Source organism: Podarcis liolepis (genome assembly GCF_965112155.1).
Source record: "Podarcis liolepis genome assembly, chromosome: 3".
NCBI classification, from domain to species: domain Eukaryota; kingdom Metazoa; phylum Chordata; class Lepidosauria; order Squamata; family Lacertidae; genus Podarcis; species Podarcis liolepis.
This window is the reverse complement of record NC_139557.1, coordinates 99,070,106-99,095,185: the sequence shown is the minus strand read 5'-3', so window position 1 is coordinate 99,095,185 and position 25,080 is coordinate 99,070,106. Positions and strand designations below refer to the sequence as shown.

The following is a 25,080-nucleotide window of genomic DNA, read 5'->3' as shown; positions in this document are numbered from 1 at the left end:
CCACGTGGTACAGCATGAGGATCCAAAGACCTGTGACACTAGATTTTCTGCAGACCTGGTGCTGCGCAATCCTATTCATACTTACTCTGAAGTCCCATTCAGTGCAGTAGGACTTACTCCCAAAGAAGTATATGTAGGTTTACAGTTTTAGACTTGCTTTTTTTTTTTCTTCAAACAACAGCTTTACATTACAAGCTGCTTTTGAAATGAGGAAATTTCAACATTAGATCATTCTATTCCATGGGGCAAATTGAGGAGGCTGTTCAAATACTTTTTGAAAAGTCCAAAATTGTGCAGAGCTAAGTCTATTGTGTGAACCTCAGCATTTCCCTGGACCAGAGCCTGCTAACATACACTTTAGTAAAATGCATCCCCAAATCTCACATTCAGAACACTAAACCTCATGCACAAGCAACTGTTCCAACACCACCTTGACCAGGGCTAATCAATGGGGAAGGGCTTTAACTTAGTGACAGATCATATGCTTTGCATAGAGAAGGTCCCAGGTTCAAGCCCCGACATCTTCAGACAGGGCCAGAAACCCTGAAGAGATGCTGCCAGTCAGTGTAGACAATACTGAGTTAGATGGACCAATGGTCTGATTTGCTTTAAAGCAGATCCCTATATTCCTCTTGCTAATCTGCTGTTCCGGAGTGTCACCACATTCAGGGCTTTTTGCCCTGAGTGACCAATAAGCACAGGGAGCATCCAGCGGTCAATCCAAGTCTGGTTCATTACGACAGTGAACAGCTCATCCAAGGCATGAGCACGACCGACTGTTACTCAGCACAGACCGCATTCAAGTTAACACAAAACCTTTGGACTAAGATGAATTAATTCTAAACTCAGCTCAGAACATAAGAAGGCCTCTTATACTCAGTCAGACCACTGGTCCAGCTAGCACACTTTATTCTTTATTCAGTCATCCTCAGGTGCTGCACGACCTGAGTGCAACTCCCTTGGCAGCTCCACAGGGGAGAATTGTCAAAACCTGGGCTGACCATTTGCAGGCTTCCTATACTTTAAGAGGACTTCGTGATTCAGCTGAGCCTTGCTTGAGCAACAAGATGCTCCTGATGTGTTCCTGCATCCTTGGATACTCTTGGGGTTTTTTATCCTGTCTCCTGTTTAGTCCTGACCTCCTCTCCAGTCCTGAACACTGGCTGACCCCACAGCAGATGACTGAGGCCCATATCCCAGGCCTGCCATTGTTTGATCCTCAACTTGACAATTGTGCATGGGACAGGAACTGTTATCAAATTGAGGGCCACATTCCCACTTGGGTATTTTTCGGGGAGGGGGCACATCCGGTGGCCTGAGGCAAAAGAGGGCAGAACCTCTGCTTTCTTTCTCTCTCTCTCTCTCTCTCTCTCTCTCTCTCTCTCTCTCTTTCTTTCTTTCTCTCTCTCTCTGACACACACACACACACACACACACACACTCCATCCAGGCAACCAAAAGGCATTATCAAAGTCTGATGACATATTCCAGCCAAGCAAAAGCAAGATTGTGAAGCAAGGCCGGGGGGTGTGGCCTGGAGAGAGGAGGTGTGACTGAGGAGGAAGCAGAACATAGAATGAGTCCTAAGGGCCAGATAGAGGGGCTTGCAGGGCCATATTTAGCCCCCCAGCCTGAAGTTCCTCATGCCTACTATAGTGCCACCACTCGTCCCCTCCCTCAAGGAGCAATGACCTCATGAAAGTGGATGGAAGGAGAAATTAAAAAGGGAAACAGGAAGGCAGATGCAGCATGCAAAGCTGGAGTAAGCCCAGAATCCTTCCCAAAACTTTTATGGAAGAGTCCAGGACTCATTACGACCTACTGTGGGGCACCTAGTTGGGTCAGAAGCGGCATATGCACAAAGCTGGGATTTGCATCAGAGTAAGGACTCTTACATCTCAGTCTCTCTCCCTCTCGTAACTGCTCTGGACATTTTTTTCAAGAACCTACATTTAATACGTGTCCTTCTACAGATTCCCATTTGTTTCATTTACAAGGTGATCATAGGCAGCTTTAAAAAGCGAATCAGCTCTGTGATGTGCATCCCAAACATTAGCTGATAATTGAGAAGCTTATGGGGTACAGCAGATCTATAATTTCTTTAAACATTAGCATTTCTAGCATCTGCGCTCGAAATGAACAGCAGCTTCTCCCTGCTGTTTCATCTGTCTCCCCCTATGTCATCTCAAGATAATAGGCCCCTCTTCACTTTCCTGAATTTGTCTGTCCCTAGTCACTAACTAGGCACACATCTGCTTCAGTTACTCACAATCACTTGGGCAAATCAATAGCTAACCTTTTAATAGGAAGCTACTCAATAGTGATGCCAGTTTCTGTCTTTGGTTGCATTAGCAGTGATCACAGCTATGTCACACAAGGAGCCAGAGATCCTAACCTTCCCTAGTTACTTATTGAGTGGATAACTGCTTTTATCTCCTGTCTTGATTTAAATGTAGCTTCATTGAGGCCTGTTTTAAAGGATTGCATTTGTATTGATTTATATCATACTTTATCGTTAAACCACTTTGAGAGCTTTGTCTAGGATTTAATTTTGCAATCGATAATAATAAACAACAGTAGCAATCCTGAGAGGTATACATCACACGGAGAAACAGTAGCTTCCTGAAAGCCATCTAAGAAAACTTCATAGCTGAGCAGGGATCTGAACTCAAGTTTCCCAAATTCCAAGCACAACAACTCCTCGCTGGGCAGCTTTCTCTAGACTGCTAAAATAAAAAAATATAGAAACCCACCCTTAAAGGGGGTAAAGGGGACCTCTGACCATTAGGTCCAGTCATGACCGACTCTGGGGTTGCAGCGCTCATCTCACTTTATTGGTCGAGAGAGCTGGTGTACAGCTTCCGGGTCATGTGGCCAGCATGACTAAGCCACTTCTGGCGAACCAGAGCAGCGCACGGAAACGCCGTTTACCTTCCCGCCGGAGCGGTACCTATTTATCCACTTGCACTTTGACGTGTTTTTGAACTGCTAGGTTGGCAGGAGCAGGGACCGAGCAACGGGAGCTCACCCCACCGCGGGGATTCGAACCACCAGCCTTCTGATCGGCAAGTCCTAGGCTCTGTGGTTTAACCCACAGCACCACCCATGTCCCTGCAGTGTCATAGTCCCTCCCCATTATACTCTTAAGGCCACATTTGCACCACACATTTGAAGGACTGTGATACGATTTTAATTAGTCATGGCTTCCCCCAAAGGATTACGGGAGCTGAAGTTTGTTGAGGTTCCTGAGAATTATTAGGTCAATCATTCCCTCTTCTCTGGGAACTCTGGGTATTGTAGCTTTGGGAGGAAACTAGGGGTCTCCTAAAAACACTCAGCGTTAGAAAGGCTTTTAACAAATACATTGATTTGTAGTTACTTCAGTCTGATTCTTAATCATTCTATGGACAGAGCAAAGAAATCTCTGCAAAATTAGATTACGCTGAATTCTAAAAAAACAGAATACATACAGTGGTACCTTGGTTTACAAACATAATCCGTTCTGGAGGTCCGGTTGGAAACCAAAATAGGTTGTAACCCAAGGCACACTTTCGCCAATGGGGCCTCCAAAAAAAAAGGGTTGTAATTAAAAAAAAAAAATGGGTTGTAATCCAAAAAAAAGGGACATGCACTTCTGGGTTTGATGCGGTTGTAATCCAAAACGGTTGTAATCCAAAACGGTTGCAAACCAAGGGACCACTGTATATATTTTAAATATGCATTTGTGTTCCCCCCCCCAAAAAAAAATAAAGAGCCAAGAACAAACCTTTGCACGAATCATCCTCTATTGGCTGCTTGAAAGCTGTTATGTCACTGAACGTGCAAAGAAACAAAACAACTTTGTCCTGTTCATTTCGAATTGGAGCAATTTTCACAAAGAACCAAACAGGAGTCCCTGGGGGGAAAACAACACACACAAAAAACTGGTCAATGGCATAAAAGATGTACAGCATGCCAACCATATTGTTTTACGGGGAGACGCATTGCTTCAGCAAACAAACAGAAGGACAAAAGGTTATATGGTGGCAGCAGAACAGCAGAAACAACTGACTGCAAACATATACCCACTTACCTGGGAATGTGCCCCATTGAATTCAACGGGGCTTACTTCTCCGTAACTTGTACAGCATCAGTGGACAGCATGTGGTCCACAGGTCACATTCACCCTTTGACTACTCTCTGTGAGGCCCACCAAGCCCCAGGGAGCCCCACACCACACATTTAAATCACTACTATACCACTTTAACAGCCATGGCTTCCCCCAAAGAATCCTGGGAGTTGTAGTGTGTTGAGGGTACTGAGCGTTACTGACCCCTACTTCCCTCACAGAGTTACAATTCACAGAGTGGTTTAATAACCAGACTTTCTGCCCAAGAAACTCTGGGAACTGTAGTTCTGGGAGGGGAAGTCTTCTAACAACTCTTGGCACCCTTAGCCAAGCACAGCTCCCACATTAAATCAGCACAACCTTTGCACAAGAGGAAGGTGTAAGCAGGCTTGGGGAAAACTTGGCATTTGCAAAACTATGCAAAATATTAAGGGGAAAAACCCAAAGTGGGAGTGGAACCCACCCACCCCAAATCCAATGAGAACTGAGCATAGTAAGTAGCTATAGAATGCTCACTGTCAGTGAGAGAGAGGGAATGGGAATCTGGGGGAAATGAGAACGGAGTGGCTGGAATACTGAACAGGAAGCAGTCCATGCTGCAACTTTTTGTTGCAGCTCCCATCTGTAAATTAGATTTCCAATGATGCAGATATCTTCATTGATATTTGGTTAGTTTGGTTGGTCAGCGGAAGCACATTCCTGTACAACAGCAGTGCAAGGATGCAATAAAAGAAGTAAGCCCCCTCCCTGCCCCCACCTTTTCCCATTGGAATCCTGGCATTCTACTACCTGCAAGAAGTCCAACATTACAGGAGAACGAATGAGAATTTTGCTTTTGCTTCAAAAGCATGCAAACCTTCTTTGAAAGGAGGTCAGAGTAGTTCAAAAGAAAGAAGGATGTTCATCAAGGGAAATAATGGTGCTATCTTGCTCCTTTCAACTCTCTTTTATATATAGAGAGAGGGAGAGAGAATGGATCTGTTTGCAACCAGTCACAAAATGCAGAAATTGAGGTCACTGTTGAAATGCAACTGTTGAGGGGGTCTTTGGGTGCAACGAATACCATAATCACATAGCCTAGACTGTGTATACTCTCCAAGAAACAAACAGATAGTCTGCATTGACATAATTTATTTTATTTGTTTATTAGAGCATTCATATCCCACCGTTCTAGTGTAAATACACCGCTCAGGGCAGCTGATCCAGATTCCCTTCCCAAGAAAATCATCACAACATGTATAAATTATGCAGCCTGTCTCACATTACATAACCCTGTCTCTGCTCATTTTAGAGAGGAACGTTGGGAAAACTCACGAAGCTTGGATATAAGGTTTGGAGGGGTCATAAAGTTTGCCTCAGAGTCGAGGTGAGCTTCAAAGCTTTAAGATTTCCCTGTGCCTCAGAGTTGAAGGCAGCACACTCTACCCCCACCTACCATCAGCCAGGGCACCAAGGTGACTATGAGGTTCCACTCCTGCATCCCAAGCAAACATCACAGCAAGATGGAGACCAGCTTCCACCAGCCAAAGAAGGAGCAGCTGCAGGGAGATCACTTCCCTCTGCTCTTTGACCAGAAGAACGCTCTGCTCTGACCGACAGTTGCCCTGGGACTGCAGATGTAAGAAGCAAGGGCATTCTGGCCCCATCCATCATTCAAAGGAACAAGGGCCATCAATTGCTGTTCAGGCAAGGACATCAGCAAGGGGAGATCGGCATGGATAAAAATGTCTCCTCACAGAATCATAGCTCAGCAGTTTGTTCTGGCCTTAAAAACAGACTTCCCTTTTCCCTCCAGTGCCCTTCTCCTTGGCATTAGCCACTTTGGGAGACAGAAATCGTTTGAAAAGCAAGATTATTATTATTTTTAAAGCAAATAAATATGTAGGGCCAGCTTTGGGGTTTTTCCAAAGGCTGTAGCTGCTGTGGAATGTGGTGGCTAAATTGCTCATGGGAGCTGTTATGTACTGAGTTAAATAGGACCCAGAATGCAGCAGTCTGATTGGTCCACAGGAGCCACCCAATCCAACTCCAGGTGGAAGTGAATTTGCAACCTGATTGGCCTACAGAAGAATCCCGGAATTAGCCAATTACGTGGGGCCCATTGTGTAAATAATGTATATATAGCAGACATACTGGGGGAACTTCCATTCCTCCTCACCACTATGAGCTGAATAAAGAGCATGAAATCCACTCTCGACTCTGAGTATATTTCAGGTGCGAATTACCACAGGCGCATAAGACCCTGAAGTATTTATGGTGTCTGCCAATCAGCTACTGGGGCAAAGTCAAGGGGCTGACATATAAGGCCCATACAGTCGTATCTCAGAAGTCGAACAGAATCAGTTCTGGTGGTCCGTTTGACTTCCAAAGCGCAGCTTCTGATTGGCTGCAGGAAGCTCCTGCAGCCAATCGGAAGCCGCAGAAGCCCTGTCAGACATTCGGCTTCCGAAAGACCATTTGAAAAGCAGAACACTCACTTACGGTTTTTGATCATTCGGAAGCCGAAACGTTCGACTCCCAAGGCGTTTGGGAGCCGAGGTACGACTGTATAACTAACATATAAGGCCCTATGCAGCTCAGGACTGGGTTACATGAGAGACCGCCTTATCTTTTACATACAGAGTATATCACTGCCGTCGGCAGGAGAGTTCCAAAGATCTCAGAAGCTCACTCCACTGAACGTGGAGCAGGGCTTTTTAGTGTGGCTGCCCCCATCCTGTGGAACAGTGTTCCTGCTGAAATACAAGGGGTGCCCCCTATCTGCACTTTCTGGGAACAAATGAAGACTGCTTTATTCCAACAGGCTTCCCCAGCTGGGTCTTTACTGCTTGTTAGGGTTATCGCCTTGTTTTAAATATATTTGTTGTTTTTAACCCTTTACAATTGTCTTATATGCAACAAGCCTTGAGACAGTGGCTTAGAAGGCAGGCTATCAGCCGGTATTAATAATTACAATATAAAAATAAAATAATTCTATGACTTGGCTTAACACCTGAGCAACGGATGAATTCCTGGCTTGTTCACACACCTCAAACCACCTCCCACCATCCACCTGCCCTGCTTCCCCAAGCCTGGATAGCTCAGTTGGCTAGAGCATGATGCTGATAATGCCAAGGTTGCAGGTTTGATCCCTGTGTGGGGCAGCTGCATATTCCTACACTGCAGGGGGTTGGACTAGATCATTCTCAGGGTCCCTTCTATAAGCCTCCCTCCTTCCCTCCCTCCCTCCCTTTAAATCACATTTACTTGGGAATAAGTCCCACTGAATTCAGTGTGGCGCTTACTTCTGAGTAGACACGTATAGGTTTGCACTAAATGCTACCCCAGCCGGATATAACAGCTACACATCAGGCCTGCTACGAAAGCTGGGCATGTGTCACCTCTCCTTTAATTACTGGGTATGGCAAAGCAGACGGCTGAGTTTTGGTTACATAATAGTTACAGCTGACCTTTGAAACTCCCTCAATCAATATTACACTATTCATTTTTAATGCTGCTGCTGTACACGATGCAGGAAACTGCGCATTCTGCCCAGGATTCATTAGTGAGCAAGTCAAGTGTCTGCGATTGGGGTGGGTTAGGCAGGCCATGCGGGCGAAAAGGAAGTTTTTAGATACATAAGCCGAGCAAAATCTCTTGCATCTGACCGACTGCTTTTAAGATTAATGCACCGGAAATTCGGCGAGGTACTAACTGCTCCATCCTAGCAAGCAGAACACATAGTGAGAAGCGGGGGGGTTGGGCTGGCCCTTCACAGCTTCCCGGGAGGAAAGCATAGTGCGGTTATGCTGATAGACCCAGCAAAGCCATTTCCAGCGTCTTAAAAGGCTTCTTCCTTCACGCTTGTCTACCACCGAACCCATCCGTGGGCTGGCTGAGAAGAGGGTCAGTAGGTTAGAGCGCTACATGTTAAGATGAAGAAATCCTATTTCATTCCCCTGAGGAAGAATCAGAAAGGGCTGAGGTTACTCTGTTGAACTAGAAATATCTGAAAAGTGGTTAAAGAAGAAAAATAAGTCTTCAGCCCAACAGCTCTTTTGAAATGATGTGTCGGTTGGTTGTCTCCTTAGTACGCTTTTAAATGAGTCCTGGGGGTGTGGGTAGGTGGGGTGCAATAGATTTAAACTAACACCAACAGGACTTGTGGGGAATCATAGAACTGCAGAGTTGGAGGGGACCCCAAGGGTCATCTAGTCCAACCCCCTGAAATGCAGGAATATGTAGCTGTCCCGTGTGGGGATCGAACCTGCAGCCTTGGTGTTACCATAATAAATAATAATAAATTTTTGTTTATACCCCGCCCTTCCTGGTTCAAAAACCAGGCTCAGGGTGGCTAACAACAAATTTAAAAACCTTAAAAACACTTAACTATAAAAGAAGCATAAAATACAGTATAAAAACATGAATAACAATAAAAATAAAAAATCAATTAGATAATCCCCAGGGCTAGTTGGCTGAATTGGTCCTACTTGGGCCAGCGAGGAGGCCAGGGGAGAATTAGCTGTGGGGTCTCAGAGCGGGTGATCTTCATAAAAGGGGAGGCAGAGGGAAGAGAAAGGAAATAAAAGATCGGGCTGAATTCAAATTAAAGGCCAGGCGGAATAGCTCTGTCTCACAGGCCCGACAGAAGGAGGTTAAATCCTGAAGGGCCCTAGTTTCATGGGACAGAGCATTCCGCCAGGTTGGAGCCATCACTGAAAAGGCCCTGGCCCTGGTGGAGGATAGTCTGACTTCCTTAGGGCCCGGGACCTCTAAACTATGGTTAGAGCACAATGGTTAGAGCACTATGCTCTAACCAACTGAGCTATCCAGGCCCACAGCAAAGTGGCAGAGCATCTGCTTTTCCTGCAGGAGGTTCCAGGTTCAATCCCTGGCACCTCCAGGTGGGCCTGGAACCTCAGGTGGGGTGTACATCCCTGTACGGAACAAAAGGAGTCCAATGAATCTGAGTGTTTCTCCCGGTGCTCTTATCCTTTCCTGCAGATTAGTGCTGGCCACTTTGTGCTGCAAAACTGCCCCGAGCAGAATCCTGTCTCAGAAGGAGCAGTACTTCAGGCTGTACTATAATAGGCAGGAAGGGAACAAGCTGAACATGAATAAAAGATGACAAGTGAGGCAACGATCGGGTAGGGAGGCATTATTCGGTCCTTGTAAGAGCACGCCGAGTCTCTGAAAACAGACAAGCAACCAGATTGCCAACACTAAGGCTTGCAGTCAGGAAGGACACGAGAAGAACCTTGCTAGATCGGACCAGTGGCCCATCTAGTCCATCATTCTGTTCTCACAGTGGCCAACTAGATGCCCATGGGAAACCTGTGAGCAGAACTTGAGGGCAATGGCACCCTTCCTACTTGCAGTTCCCAGTACTGTAACTGGCATTCAAAGGCATAATGTCTCTTGACCGTGGAGCCAGAGGATAACAAGCATTGCTAGTAGCCATTGATAACACTGTCCTCCATGAATTTGTCTAATCCTCTTCTAAAGCCATCCAAGTTGGTGGCCATCAGCGCCTCATCAGGGAGGAAGCTAGAAAATCCAAATAAAATTAATGTCCCGTGTCCTTCAGATGATAATGATGATGATGATTTTAATTTATTACCTCCCTCTTCACCCTAAGGTGTGGGCTACGACTTAAAACAGAAAGGGGTCAAACTAACACAAGAGGGCATGAAATTTTGGGAGGTTGAATAGTTACAACAGAATGGTCTCGGTGGTGGGGTGCCCATTTCCATTCTTTATTTATTTATGATTATTACTTTGTCAAAATAAAAGAATAAGAATAATAAAAGAAAGGGGGGAAGGGGGAAGAATGCAATCACAAAAAATGGGATGTGTTTCAGGTATCAAAGGCCAGGATAAATTTGGGATTAGGCTTTTAAATCTGTGTTTTGGAGAATGCTGGGATTCTGTGGCACCATATCAGGATTTCTTCAAAAAGAAGGTCACTAATGGCAGAAAGACAGCTTGTCTACCATGCTTAATACCCATCCCTTAAAACAGGGGTAGGGAATCTGCAACCCTCCAGATCAGCCTCAGGCCAGAGGTCAAGCATGATGGGAGTTGTAGTCCAGCAATATCTGGAGGTAAAAGACCAGCACATATTGCCTGGGGCTGATGGGAGTTGTATTCCAACAATGTCTGCACTGAGGACACCAGGTTGAGGATGGCTGCTGTAATTAGTCAGGTATCCAAACTCTGTAAAAAGATTGTTTACTTACACTCACTGATGCTTCCAGTTACAATTTATGATTGGCAATCCTGTTACTGTATCCCAAGTAAAGGTATAATTCTCATCACTCACTCCTCCTGAAAACTTGTTAGTGCCAAGGAAAAGGCAGGGGGGAATAGTGCTCCCAGTGCCATTCCTGCAGCAGCGATGATGTCTTGTTAAACCACATCTCATGATCTGTTCTCCTGCCTGCATTTCTGGTTTCAACATGGCCCTGTTGAAAGGTGAGTGAAAAACCTGACTTACTGTTCTTCTTGTACATCAAGATTTCAAAGGAGTTCATCTCGTAGTTCTCAAACGTCTGTCGAACTTTATCTATGGTGTCTTTGTCAGTCAGCTCTCCGTACATAAAACTGCAGGGAAAGTGGAAAGACGTTCAGAGTAAGATAGAAGGCAGTCACAGGCAAGGCATATCACACAACAAGACATTTACAAAAATGTATTAATGGTTATTAGGGTAATCTCAGTAGGATTTGCATACCTAGCCCCTGGGGCTTGTTTGTTGACACTAACTATTCCCATGAAGAAGACACTTTTGTTTGAAACATGTAGGCATTTGAACTTTTTTTTTAAAAAAAATCAGCTTACTATATGTCAGGCTTCGGGAGAACGGCTTCCTCCTTCCCTTTGGCCATGGATAAGGAGAACAAAGCAAAAATTGTCTCCTACCATTTAAAGGGATTTTAATGATCCCAGCTCAAGAACAAAGAATCCATCTCGGAGTAAAGGTGCTCCCAATTAAGGTTTCCACCCACTTCCCCCTTAGTCACTTCCGCCGCTTGCAACCTGATCTCGCAACCACCATGCCTTCTGTGCAGCTACCCTATCTAATCTCCTTGACCTTGGACTGGACTGCTGGACACTTTCCATTGAACCAGTCTGTTAACTCTCTCTCTCTCTCTCTCTCTCTCTCTCTCTGTTCTTCTTATCCTAGCTGTTCACCCCCCAGTTCCTCCAAACTTTTGGCTTCTGAACTATGTCCCTCTGCTAACCGCAGTTCCAAATCTATACTGTCCCACTGCTCCTGGGAAGATTCAGAATCCTGATCAGGAGCAGGGAGAGGGGGAAGCTCCCACCATTCCTCATCTGTGCAGCCCTCCCCAGCACGGTCCCCAACACTATATTCTCTTCTTTTTGTTGCACCATTTCTCTCTCCCTCTGTACATGTGTGTGTGTGTGTGTGTGTGTGTGTGTGTGTGTACCTGCACATTTTAAACATTTTTCTTCTCAGAAAACCGGAGAAAGGCTATCAATGGCTACTAGCCATGACGACTATGTTCTGCCTAGTCATTGGCAGTAGCCATGTTCCTGTGCTGGAAACCACAGGATGTAAGAGTGCACAGGTTCTGCTTAAGGATGTTCCATAGGCATCTGGTTGGCCACTGTGAGATCCGGATCCTGGACTAGATGAGCCATTGCTCTAGATGGCTTTTCCTATGTTATTAACCTTGAGAATTGTAGTTTTCAGACAGGAGCCAGCCTTGTTCCTAGATGGCCAGTTTGTCGACCATTCATCCCAAATTGTTTGCACACACAAAATGCCAGCATGACAATGTTTCAAACTACCTTAGAGCATGAAGAGTCATGACGTGAAGGCCACCAATGTAGTAAGCGAAATTTTGGACTTTGACAAGGGAAACCTGAGTGCAGTTTCCAGTTTAGTTATCTAGGCAGCCTTGGGTGAGGCAAGGCCTCTCAAACTAACGTACCCACAAGATTGCTGGGAGTACAAAATGGATTTTTTTTTTATTTTCTGGCTAGTTCCAGACCCCCGTTTGCATCCTGAAGCGAACGCAACCTGCATCCGCGCGTCTGCGCATACACGGGTCTCGTTTCGCTGCTTCCACACATGCGCATGACATCATTTTGACCGTCTGGGCATGCACGTGTGGTGAAACCCAGAAGTAACGTGCTCCATTACTTCTGGGTCGCCGCAGAGAGCAACCCGAAAATACTTAACTTGAAGCACATTTATCCCGAGATATGACTGTACCTTAAAAGAAGCAGAGCCTACAGAAGTGCCACAACCATTTTGATCTTGCTAGTTTCATGTTTGGTATCCTTCCTGTATGGTTTACTGGTGCCAAACATGATGAACCTGCACATTATCTAACACTCTCAGAGGAATGAGGAACCTGGGGCCCTCCAGAAGCTGTTAAACTACAACTCCCATCACCCCTGGCTTTTGGCCATGCTAGCTGGGGTGGCTGGGAGATGGAGCCCAGCAACATTTAAAGGTCTACAGGTTCCTCATCCCTCCCCTAAAAGCTCCCTCCTGAATAAGTCCTGCTCTCTCAGCCACAAAATGCAGCTGTGGTTTCTACAGCCTGGGGAAGATTAAACTGAACAGTGAGCTGATCAGATTGTTTTCATTCAACCCGAGCAAGAACAAAGCAACATTTGCAAGTTACCGAACGGAAAGCAAATCTGCCCTGAAATACCTGCAGGTGCTGCTTTTTTGCATAACTTCTGCTCTGTGGTATCCCGAGAGCTTGCAAAATCCATCATTGCTGTACACAATGGGCCAATCCACTATCTGGGCATTGCCCAGGACAAAATTGGTATCTGCTTGAAAAAGAAGACATTTACAGTATTAGATAAAATAGCTGCATGGCACAGTAATGGGTTAGACCACAGACTCCCACCCCACATACATGTGCGCGCATGCATGCACACACACTCACTCTGGGGGCAAAGCAGTTGCCAGCTCTTTGAGGCTCTTCCTTACTCCATTCAAGGAGCAGATTGACACTCAGCTCAGGAATGCTCTAGCTCCCAATGCTCCCACCCCCCAAGTCGACAAAAGTATATTTTAAATTTCCCTCCCCAAACTCAAACTATCCAATCGAAGTCAGTCTCAGCAGATATTCACCCTTGTGAATAATAATAATAATAATTTTTATTTATTTATACACCACCCTTCCCGGTTCATAAAACTGGGCTCAGGGCGGTTAAGAACAAATTTAAAACACTCAAATGTGATACAATAAAAAACAGCATAAAATACAGTATAAAAGCATGAATAACAATAAATTCAAAGTTCAAAAATCAATTTAGGGGAAACTCCACCCAATAAACATTAGATGGTCACCAGGGCTAGCAGGCTAAATTAGTCCTATTTGGACCAGCAAAGAGGCCAGGGGAGAATTAGCTGTGGGGTCCCAGAGCGGGTAGACCCCCCCCCCGCCCATCTTCCCCCCCTCCACCCCTTTCCCCCCCCCTAATGTCTCAACAAATGAAACTGATTTGTAAAAATGTTACATGGAAAAAATACGAGAGACATTACACATACTCCTGTAAAACAAGAAAATCTTTAATAAAAGGGGGGAGGGGGGAAGGGAGGGGAATAAAAGATCAGGCTAAATTCAAATTGAAAGCCAGGCGGAATAGCTCTATCTTACAGACCCTGCAGAAGGAGGTTAAATCCTGCAGGGCCTGGTCTCATGGGACAGAGCATTCCTGAATGGACTCGCAGCTTTTAGGTCTATGTTCTTATACTTCCCATATCTGCACAAGCCTGTCCAGGGCAGTTCACCAACAGTAGAAGACTGCCTCCGTGTTTGACCCCTCATTCGCTGGCTGCTGTTGTGCCCTATCTTCCAGACACTGTCAATTCATTTCACTTTTAATTTGTATGCAACCTTTCTGCATTATTATATACAAGGTGGTCTACAGCAACAAAATATACAACAAAGAACACACATCCAATAATAATTTGATCCAATGCAAAAATCATAATAAAACATAACTTTAAAAATGGAATGACTTCTATTAAATAAAGTAATATTCAATAATCTTTTAGAATACAATAGTACACGATAAAATAAACTCCCAAAACATCAGCAAATAATAAACAGAAATTCACTCTTAACTATTACAATAAATAATTATGTAACCATGATCCATAAAAATAACTGCAAGTCACAATGCATAAAATACCACAATACAGTGGTACCTTGGGTTAAGAACTTAATTTGTTCTGGAGATCCATTCTTCACCTGAAACTGTCCTTAACCTGAAGCACCACTTTAGCTGATGTGGCCTCCTGCTGCCGCGCTGCCGGAGTGCAATTTTTGTTCTCATCCTGAAGCAAAGTTCTTAACCCGAGGTAATATTTCTGGGTTAGTGGAGTCTGTAACCTGAAGCGTATGTAACCTGAAGCGTATGTAACCTGAAGCGTATGTAACCTGAGGTACCACTGTACATACAAAAACCATGTTGCGTGGCGAGTTCCCACCCCACCCCCCAGTAGAAATAATGACACATGACACAATTATTAAGGTTAATGGGCTAAAAAAGGCCACAACTTTATTGGTTACAGGTGATGGAGCGGTATTGGCTTAGGCATTGGACCTAACCGACTATATCTGACTCCAACCCATCTGCTGGAAGTCCAGGAAGGGTTATCCACCAGTAGGGGGAGTCCTGCTGATGCACATCAAGTAGGAACTCCCCCGGAGTCATCGATAGGGGGTGTGCCTTAGGCCCTCACCTCCATAGGCTTCAGAAAGTGCCACTCCCCCCCAGAATCCTTTAACGGACTACCCTTCAATATGTGGGGCAGGTGATGGCGCTACCTCCCCTCTTTGCATCTACAGAACTATTCCAATGCCTAACCGCCAATATCCAGAAAGTTGTGACAATGTGCTATGAGGTAGGCGAAAACCAAGTGGCTGGTGCCAATTTGCTAAGTGGAAAAATTCCTACCAGGCCCCAGCAACCAACCGAAATCCATAGCAAGGTCAAATAAAAGAAAACCTTAAAGGGGGGAGGGGGAAAACCGGAGCAGTTGGAAGGCAGAAAAGAGGGAGATCTCCGCCTGCGTCCTGCCTTTATGGGGTAGGCCACACCCCCAGACCAACCTGATTGGCCGGCTAGGGGGTGACGCAGCCGGGAATCATCCAGTCGCCAGGGGCCAGCCTCCCACCCCCTGCACACATGGAGGAGCCTTGAAGCCCGCAACCCCACCTCCTCCTCAAGGTGGAAAGGGCTTAAAAGGATCAAACTGAGAAACCAAGACACACAACTTATAAAACTACACCCCCCCCAACTCCTCTTCTCCCTTCCCAGCTGCTTCTGCTGTTCTTAAAGTCTTGGCCTGGGAGAGGCTAGTTGCTCAGCTGGGAATGACTGAGGTGAGGGTGGGGAGAGGCAAGTCTCTTTCCCTCTTCTTTGCACTTCCTTGCTGAGGAAGCTGACTTCTGCTGCATCATTTTAGAGTCTTTGTGTAGGTTTTCTTCTGGTGAAGCAAATGTTCTTTCTCTCCTAGATGCCTGCCATGACCACTATGGAAAGCAGTGCTCATCAGACGAAAGGAAGAAATGTTTCATTATCGCAACTTTTGGTCATCATAGAATTGTAGAGTTGGAAGGGACCCCGAGGGTCATCTAATCCAACCCCCTGCAATGCAAGAAATATTTTCTTTGCCCCCTGTTCATGTTGGCATGGAGCACCGTGGGCTGCTACCATGGTTTCCTCAGGAAATGAAGAAGATCCTAGGCTACAAGCATGGCTGGACATCCACCAATGAAGCTTTTCTATACAGAAAAGTGTTCTGAATCATCTGATAGTATTTGGTATAATGCTGTCCATGCAGAAATGTTGCACTTCAGTCCTTGTATCCTTCTGACCGTTGTCACATCTTACTTCTGTCACTGAACCATCACACGCAATGTAGGAGGCTATGAGCTTTGTCGAGAGTGATAACCTTATCTATAGCTTGCAAACCCTTCACCCTTGCTTGAAACATGTAAGAAGGGCTTCTGCAATGCTTCTTTATCCTCACCACCAGAAGAAGGAAAAAAGAGAAAGTAATATTTTCCACTGGATGTGATTTCCTTCTCTTTTCTAAATATTTTAGTAGCTTGGGAACCAGCTGGTCAGCTGCACAATTCTACATTGTTTTTGCGGACAGCAGGATACAGATCTGTGCCAAAGTCCAAACTGATCCACAAACGCAAGCCTACTCCTGTTCAACAAACAGCCTCACCAAATGTTGAAGGAACATCATGTAGTTATTTGATAAGAATAGGAAAAATCATGAAAGATCATTTTCTGAAAATCGGTTAGCATCAGCTCTTGCCACTAGGCTTTGCAAGTACAGTGGTACCTCGGGTTACAAACGCCTCAGGTTACAGACTCCGCTAACCTGGAAGTAATACCTTGGATTAAGAACTTTGCCTCAGGATGAGAACAGAAATCACGCGGTGGCGGCAGCAGGAGGCCCCATTAGCTAAAGTGGTACCTCAGGTTAAGAATGGTTTCAGGTTAAGAACGGACCTCCGGAACGAATTAAGTTTGTAACCAGAGGTACTACTGTACCAACAATCAGCTGACTGCCAGCACTTGAAAAGTCCTGAACCTTTGCCAGCATGGTTTGATTTCAAACCAAGAGGGCAAAGGAAAATGTTTCACCTGGTATCATGATGACACCAGGTGACTGACAGGTAGGCGGCCTCACCCTCCTGTCAAAATGGCCAGCAGGAACTGAGGAACCTAAGCACCAAGCAATGGCACCCCACTCCTGCCCTATTGAAACATGCCATTGCATGAAGGATCAACTGCCTCAACTGAGTTGACTCAATCATAACAGAAGTCTCCTGGCACCATGAAATAGATACCTAAAAGAAACAAAGCCCAGCCAGACTATTGCTGTGACAAAAGAAAGAAGGATAATCATTTTGAGGGAAGAACATTATAAATCAGGTTTGGATCTCTCTCTCAACTAATGCTTTGTAGTCCATGATCACATTCTTGATTATGGGTCAGGAAAGGAGTATCAGGAGTGTGCTAGCTTGATTTTCTTTTTTGATTATCTCAAGATGAAACTTATCTGATCTGTCCATTGCAATTTCAAGAACCCTTTTGAGTTTCAGAGACCGTGTGCTCAGATATATTTTCATACTGCAGTTATAATGGTGGTTATTTAGAATTCTATTCACTAGTCTTGAGCAACTCATTTTAGAAGTCCAGCACATTCAATACTTTTCCAAAGTGAACTGAAAACTGGCATGCAGATGCTAAATTCTTGTACAAACTACTTTTAAAAGAGAAGGGAAGAGAGAATGTGTCTTAGCATAATTATTTGGTCAAAGACTAAGACAACCTGTTCAAAATTCAAGTTCAAGTCTTTAATCTAACCTTTATCAAGGTTTTTCTTTTGCATAGTTAGCCTCTATGTTGGTGATAATCTCAGTTACTGGAGAGAAAGGCATAGTCCTTTTGGGGGGTGGAACAATTGCATTTGTAATTTTATAGTGTTGTTATATTGCATTATGTCTTATTGTAAGCCGCCTTATTTATTATTTTAATAGGAAAGCAGGGCTTATATATTAAGCTAAAACTAAACAACATAGTCACTTTGGAGACTAGTGTGAAAACTTGTACATCTTAACACACACATGATAGATAGATAGATAGATAGATAGATAGATAGATAGATGATAGATAGATAGATAGATAGATAGATAGATAGATAGATAGATAGACAGACAGAATCCCAACTTGGCTTTCAGTACTCAAAAAAGAAGTATCTGTATATTTCACAGTAGCAATTAGCAGAATAAATGGTGGAAATGTTCATGCAGGCAACAACTTTTGCAGCAGATCAGCTAAAACTCCAAACACCATAAACTACTTTATCCATAAGTAAAATCTGGAAAACCAGTATCTTTTTCCTGGCACATTATATGCATTATACTCTGACTGGGAAGCAGGAAGAGTTTGTTGTGAGCATGGTCCCTTCACTAATCATTTCATTACATTGAAGATATCTTCCAATCACTTTGAGCCCTAGGTAAGATGTGTGGAAATTAGGCTTGAACTTTCTGCCTTTAAATGTATCCTACAGAAAGACTAGAGGAAACTTTGCAAATTTTAGCCCCAGTTCAGTGGGGCAACTGACTGCCAAAATCCACTGAGACATTGTTCCCAGATTCGCCATCATGGATATCATTTAATGGTAAGGTGCTGGGTGTATCCTAGAATGTACTCTCAGTTCCTGCGGGGCAGCAATGAGACCCAGTAGCGTCCCTTGTCAGCTAGATATGCACCCAAGAGCCCTCCAGAAATCTCTGTAACACAGGAGCTCTGATAGTCATGTGCTGCTCAGCATACGGTGTAGAAAGGGTTCCTTGAAGATGTGTGCTGTGTGCACACTGTTGGCTTAAAACACAGCTAAGTTGTTCCTTTTCCAAATCTGAGTCAAAGCTGGTTTGGGGAAAATGCATCAAAACCACAATATTTCATAAGGAATGACAGCATAGATATGAATTGTGGCTAATGTATTGTGTGCACTGCGTCCCAAACTAGCAGTTTGAGTGCGTACATAACCAGAATGTTTGGAAATCACTGGCCTACAGCAAGTAGGAAGAAGAGGAGGCTCCGAATCATTCTTATTCCCAAGGGTAGCTTATCCTGTTTACAGCAAAGAGAGAAAAAGAATGAAGACGAAAAAGAAACAAGCATGTCCTTTTAGCACCGTTCCATAGCACTACGCCTCCATGTCTGTATTTTTAAAAAGCCGCCCACATTACATCTCACGATGTATTTATTATTGTCAACAGCAATTTCTCCAAGTGAGAGACCCAAATAAAAGAAGCATAAACATTCCTGCCTCTGAACTTCCCTCTTTTCCTGCCACCATCACCCTTTTTTCTCCGTAAAAGGCTTTCCTCCGTGCAATGAGCATGTGGGATTCAATCAACACGTCTTTAGTGATGTACACCCACTGCCCAATTGCATTTACAACAGGAAAAGTGATCTTTGCACTCCCTTTGAAGTAAAACACGGTGACAATATAACTGCAGGACATTTTAACTGCTTTGTTTCTCTCAGCCTGTGTTAAATCCCCTTAGCTTTTTGCTAGCTCTCTGCTGGTCTTCCAGAAACAATAAAGCACATTAGCACTTACTGTGATTCATTAAGCCAAACCACTTCTCCTTCTAGGAGCCCATCCCTCCTGGAGATTATGTTCTCCTATTAACTCTATCTCACTCCCAATATGAACCAGTGTAAACTTCAAATTGCATTCCGTCCTAATTGTAATGACCATGTCAGAATGTCCTATTGGTTTTGATGTTCACAATATCCAGTCAAGAACATTGAAACAGGAGCAGATTGATGGATACTGGGGTCCAATACTGAGCCTGCAGTATCTTTCTATGGCCAAAATTTCAGATTAAGGGGCAAGGAACAAAAGTTTTCAGTACCAGGACAACATTAAAGACCTGCTATTGGATGCACTCAGGGTTAAATTGTGAACACTGCGTATTTTAAGAGAAATTGCTGTGGTTAGTCGCTGTCTTTTTATACCAAAAGAACTATATAGCAATATAACAAACAGGTTATTCTCAGTGGCCAAATAACCCTGTGGAGGCTTCTAGGCTGTCAAAATCGGGGGGGGGGTGCTTGCAAATTATGTCCAAATACATAAATATGTATAAACCAGTTTTATTTCAGGATCCAATCAATATTATTTTGATCCGTTGTCACAGGATCACCAGCCCATAAGCTGGTGCCTACTCTGTGTATTTGGTAATCTGGCACTGGTTACTCTTTTTTTGAAACATGGATACAGTGGTGCCCCGCAAGACGAATGCCTCGCAAGACGAAAAACTCGCTAGACGAAAGGGTTTTTTGGTTTTGCGTTGCTTCGCTAGACGAATTTCCCTATGGGCTTGCTTCGCAAGACGAAAACGTCTTGCGCTTTTTTCTCAAAGCCGCTTGAAGAGGCGCAGTTGCGACGGACCATGCTTCGCAAGACAAAAAACATCGCAAGACGAAAAGACTCGTGGAACGAATTATTTTCGTCTTGCAAGGCACCACTGTATGTGCATTTGGTACCCACATCTAATATTTGGCCCATTAATTAATAGCAATAGTGACACAGTGTGCAAGGTCAGAGATGGGGCAAAATGAGGAACTGATTTTCATTATTATTTTAACTCTTCCCCCAAGATGACCCTGCTGCCCATTCAGTGGTTTTTCAAGAGATGCTGTGCTATAAATAAATAAATACACATTTTTGCAATGGGACAAACATATTGTTGAACGGATGGTGCAGCCTGCCTGTCCATTCTTGCAAGGCATTGTGGCAAAAGAAACCACAGCAGAGGATCAAAGCAGAGGCCATTGGCTGGATTGTGTTGGCAACAAGGACATATTCCCTCCCCACAAGCCTTCAGAATAAGGGCATTCTCCAGTCTATTTATTTGAAATCCTTCTCACTACAGTTCCCTCCATTGTGGGACAGAGTTCCATGGGTGCAATGGACGATGTTGTCACATGCCCTTTGTTGAAGTAAGTTTTGCCTTCTGCAAATAGAATGGGGGCAACATCTTATCCTTAACCCCAGGCAGCAAAATGGCTTGGGGCAGCCCTGTTAGCCGGCAAACCGGATTTCATTGTAAAGATGCTTGGACTTGTCCTGGAGTGCACTGGAGTGGGGAAACGATAGGGATGAAATTTCATTTAAGTTTAGATTTAAAAGTGAGCCTACCAAATCTGCCCTTTCTAAAACAATACACAAACTGGAACACAAGTCCAAGAAGCTCTGAAATTCACACACCTCTGAATTTTGCAACAGGGTTCCAGACAAGTAATGTGTACAAAGTTGCATGCACTACAGGTTTTTTTTAAAAAAAATGCTTATATTGGTGAAAGCAACCTGCAAAATGCATTGCAGTAGGCTTTGCAAAAATGCGTATATCAGGAAAAATTCATGCTAAAATGCTTGCAATTTTTGAGAGGAGAGAGAGAGAGAGAGAGCAGTGTGTGTGTGTGTACAGTGCTTTTTTTCTTTAAAAAGTGTTTAGGGGTACCCCTGCGTCCCCTCAGAAAAAAGTACTCTGTGTGTGTGTGTGTGTGTGTGTGTGTGTGTGTGTGTGTGTGTGTGTATTATTCTCATGTGGCTGAAGAAATGTAGACAACGGGATGTATGATATGAAAAATTAGAAAGAGGGAGAATGGAAACTGACGGCTCTATCTATCCATTGCTAGGCAACGGCCAGGACTTTGGGCTGCACTATAATCCCACCTGATGTGAGAATGTGGCCTAGACAATACCAAATACTCCCTAGAGGCTAACCACTGTAAGGGAACATGGGTAGTGCTGACAGTGATGGCTGGGGCCCACTGGGGCCCCCACTCTCCTCCCTATTGAGTTCTTTTTTTTAAATAATTTTTTAATTTGATTTTTAAAAGTATACAGCGGGGAAAAACCAAAACAATTCAAAATCCAAATATCGAGATTACTCTGAATCTCTTGACTTCCTCCATCCCTTCCATGGGTCCTAATGATAATATTTACAACTGCATATCAATACTTATCCAAATTTTTGTCCTTCTAAATTATCCATAGTTTCCGTTACTTTACAAGTGTGGTTAAAATCCTGCCAATGTTTTAGCCTGCTTACAGTGGTCCCTGCTGAGTTCTTAAAGGGCAATATTAAGACTGAGGAAGAGGGAGCTGACAGGAAATAACACCCATTAGACTAGTTGTAAGTAGGAAGGCCCTTAGGCCCTCAGGTACAGAGGGGGCCCTCTTGGTGGTTCCTCCACCCTCAGAGGCTCGGTCATGACCAGGAGAGGGCCTTCTCTGTGGTGTCCCCTCCCCACAGAGGCATGTCTGGCATCTTAATTGTACAGCTTCCAGAGAATGCTGAATACGCACCACTTTGCTCTGGCTCTTGACACTTGAGGCCTATATTTTAGGGCTCCCTTATTTTCGCAGCTGTGAGTTGTTTTAAACTGTCTTTAGCATTGTGTTTCAATGTTGTGGCCCACTCTGGGAACTAAGGGTGAAAGACGGGTAATCAACCAATCAATCAATCAATAGTACGGGGGCTAATTGAGGTTGGTGTGATACTGCCCCATCTGCCCTAATGGAATAAAAAGGTAAAGGGACCCCTGACCATTAGGTCCAGTCGTGACCGACTCTGGGGTTGCGGCACTCATCTCACTTTATTGGCCGAGGGAGCCGGCATAAAGCTTCCGGGTCATGTGGCCAGCATGACTAAGCCGCTTCTGGCAAACCAGAGCAGCGCACGGAAACGCCGTTTACCTTCCCGCAGGAGCAGTACCTATGTATCTACTTGCACTTTGATGTGCTTTCGAACTGCTAAGTTGGCAGGAGCAGGGACCGAGCAACAGGAGCTCACCCCGTCACGTGGATTCGAACCGCCGACCTTCTGATCGGCAAGTCCTAGGCTCTGTGGTTTAACCCACAGTGCCACTCGCGTACCATGCCCTAATGGAATAGCCTCTACTAAATGTTGAACAAACCATGTCTCAGGGAAACTTCTCTGCCATTACTAACTTTCTCGTGGAGGAACTTTAGATTAGCTTACTTACACAGAGTTTAGGAGTAGGGTTGCCACATTTCAAAAGGTGAAAATCTAGACATAACAGCAAAATCTCAAAAAACAACAACAACTTTTTGAGCTAATTTGAAGTAAATACTGACATGGGTCACCATACATCTGGAATGTCCACCCGGACACAGTTTTGAATGGCCGAATGCTGGCTATGTATGTCCGGGAAATTCCAAACATATAGGAACCCTATTTAGGAGGGCATTAATCTGATATAGCACCGCAGTTTTCAGGCTGTGTTAAAACTGATTAATGAAGGCAAAACTGAGATCTATGCAGTCAGCACTTCTTATGGCATCCATCCCGTGAAGAAGTCAGATAATTCTAAAGATTTCTGCACAAGCACCTATTTATTTTTTCTGGATGCAGAAAAGATATCAGTACGGCTGAACAAAGTTACAGGCTGTGCTCTCACCCACTTCTACTGAGAACAATGGATAAAAAGAAAGGGAAAAGGTTGTTACTCAGAGTCCACATCCTTTCACAGTATTTCTGGATGGTAAAACATCTCGGAGGAGATTGATTTTTATTTTCCTTTTTTTAAAAAAATGGGTCCTTTTCAAATGGAATGATTTGCCACACAGTGCTAAAAGAATTGAAAATAGGTGTGTGCTGAAATGTGTGACTACAACAAACCCTGGCAGCCACTATTTCTACAGCATTATTACTAAAACATAATGACATTCTGCAGCAAAGGTTTAGAGACCTCAGAGGTATGTCTGGGTGGGCCTGTATCCATAAAGAAATGCCAGCGCTGATTCACATGAAAGGCAAACGCCTACTTGAGCAAGCAGAGTTCAGAAAAGCTGTCTTATACTTAGCAGGCAGTCTTGCTGAAAACCCAAGAAGCCCAGTGTCTGAGAGGTACCAGTTTTGGAAGCACCAATTTGATGAGGCAACAGAAATAGATAACTTGCAGCCAATGGCCAGTGTCTGTGTCACTTAAGACTGCATACTCACAACATTTTAATCTAGAGTCAATGGAGACCGAATTAGGTTACACACACACACCGCCATGCAGTCCACACAAAATCTAGATCTTTTGCATACATTTGTCTCCTGAAAAGCACTTCTTGAGAAACTGGTTTCTTTCTGAAAATAAAAGCTCATTGTGGATCATTACCCCACAGTCTGCCCATTTGAAAACAGGTGTAGGCAGTCCCAACAATGGGAGAAGGCCATCACCTGCCCAGTGATGCTGTGGGTGGGCATCGTATACCAAAATTGCAATCACCACTCTCTCCTGGGCTTGTGCAGTGAGGAAAAGGCATGACTCACCTAATCAAGACGAGGGTTTTCAAATGCCTGTCAAGTAACCATACCCAAACTTGTGGAAGACAAGATCTAGAATCAATCTAGATTGAAATCAACATACAGTGGTACCTTGGGTTAAGAACTTAATTCATTCCGGAGGTCCATTCTTAACCTGAAACTGTTCTTAACCTGAAGCACCACTTTAGCTAATGAGGCCTCCCACTGCCGGCATGCCGCCACTGCGTGATTTCTGTTCTCATCCTGAAGCAAAGTTCTTAACCTGAAGCACTATTTCTGGGTTAGCGGAGTTTGTAACCTGAAGCATATATAACCTGAAGCGTCTGTAACCCGAGGTACCACTGTACTGAAGATGATCGTGAGTGATTCTGGATTCAGAAAAACTGCATTTTCGTGCCACAAACGGGTTAGTGAGTAGGCAGCCTTTAGTTGGGATTTACATTGGGGCAAAGGCCATTGGTTTGTCCTGTTAGCTACTGTAGAGTAGATAAGAACGACTGAGAAACTACCACTGATACAGATTGTAAGCGAGCGGCAAAGGACTTATTCAGCTTTGCTTTGCTCTTTTTTTTTTAGTGTGGGGTGTCTGATGGGGAATTTGGGCAGCCGCAAAACCTGCTTTTTAAAAAACCCACACCTTCTATTCCTTTTGAATAGAAGAAACCCTGCCTTGGGCCCGTGTTATCAGCCCTGCCAGGGAGCTATATAAAAAACAGCAGCAATAAATCTGGAAACCTGCATGAGGCCTGAATCGAGGAGTCAAGGTTCAATAGGCAACGCAATCCCCTTGTATCTCTTGTCAGTGAAAAGACGAAGAATTTGGTTTTTAAGAAAAGAAAAGAAAAGAGCAAAAAAAGCTACATGTTTCTGAGAAGAGTCCTGGGATACGCCTCAAGCAGGGGGCCAAGCCCTCACAGGCCGTGACTACAGACCTGCTAGCATTATTTTCCTGCTTCCTTTGCTAAGCAGACTGCTAAGCAGTGGAAGAGAGATGAGAAAGGATTGATTCTCCCTTGCCAGATTGCTCCCTTCAGGAAGTAGAACTGCAGCAAGCAGAAATCATTATGATCCCCTCACTCTCTCACAGGCCTCAATACAGC

The 25,080-nt window shown here is 44.4% G+C and overlaps 2 protein-coding genes across 6 annotated transcripts in view; one reads left to right on the top strand and one right to left on the bottom strand.

The window, feature by feature from the left end:
• The window catches only part of HHAT (hedgehog acyltransferase), a 569,735-nt gene that overhangs the window by 366,278 nt on the left and 178,377 nt on the right, over positions 1-25,080 (top strand). The window lies entirely within an intron of this gene.
• KCNH1 (potassium voltage-gated channel subfamily H member 1) overlaps positions 1-25,080 on the bottom strand; it is a 222,793-nt gene that overhangs the window by 182,164 nt on the left and 15,549 nt on the right. For 2 of the 4 annotated variants that reach the window (XM_083494257.1, XM_083494256.1), the window contains exons 2-4: positions 12,779-12,902; positions 10,584-10,690; positions 3,767-3,895 (exon numbers count right to left, since the gene is read on the bottom strand). In XM_083494257.1, the coding sequence (XP_083350383.1) occupies positions 3,767-3,895; positions 10,584-10,690; positions 12,779-12,902 (360 nt within the window). Of the gene's footprint in view, positions 1-3,766; positions 3,896-10,583; positions 10,691-12,778; positions 12,906-25,080 lie in introns of all 4 variants that reach the window. The other 2 variants (XM_083494254.1, XM_083494255.1) reach the window with 1 other exon arrangement.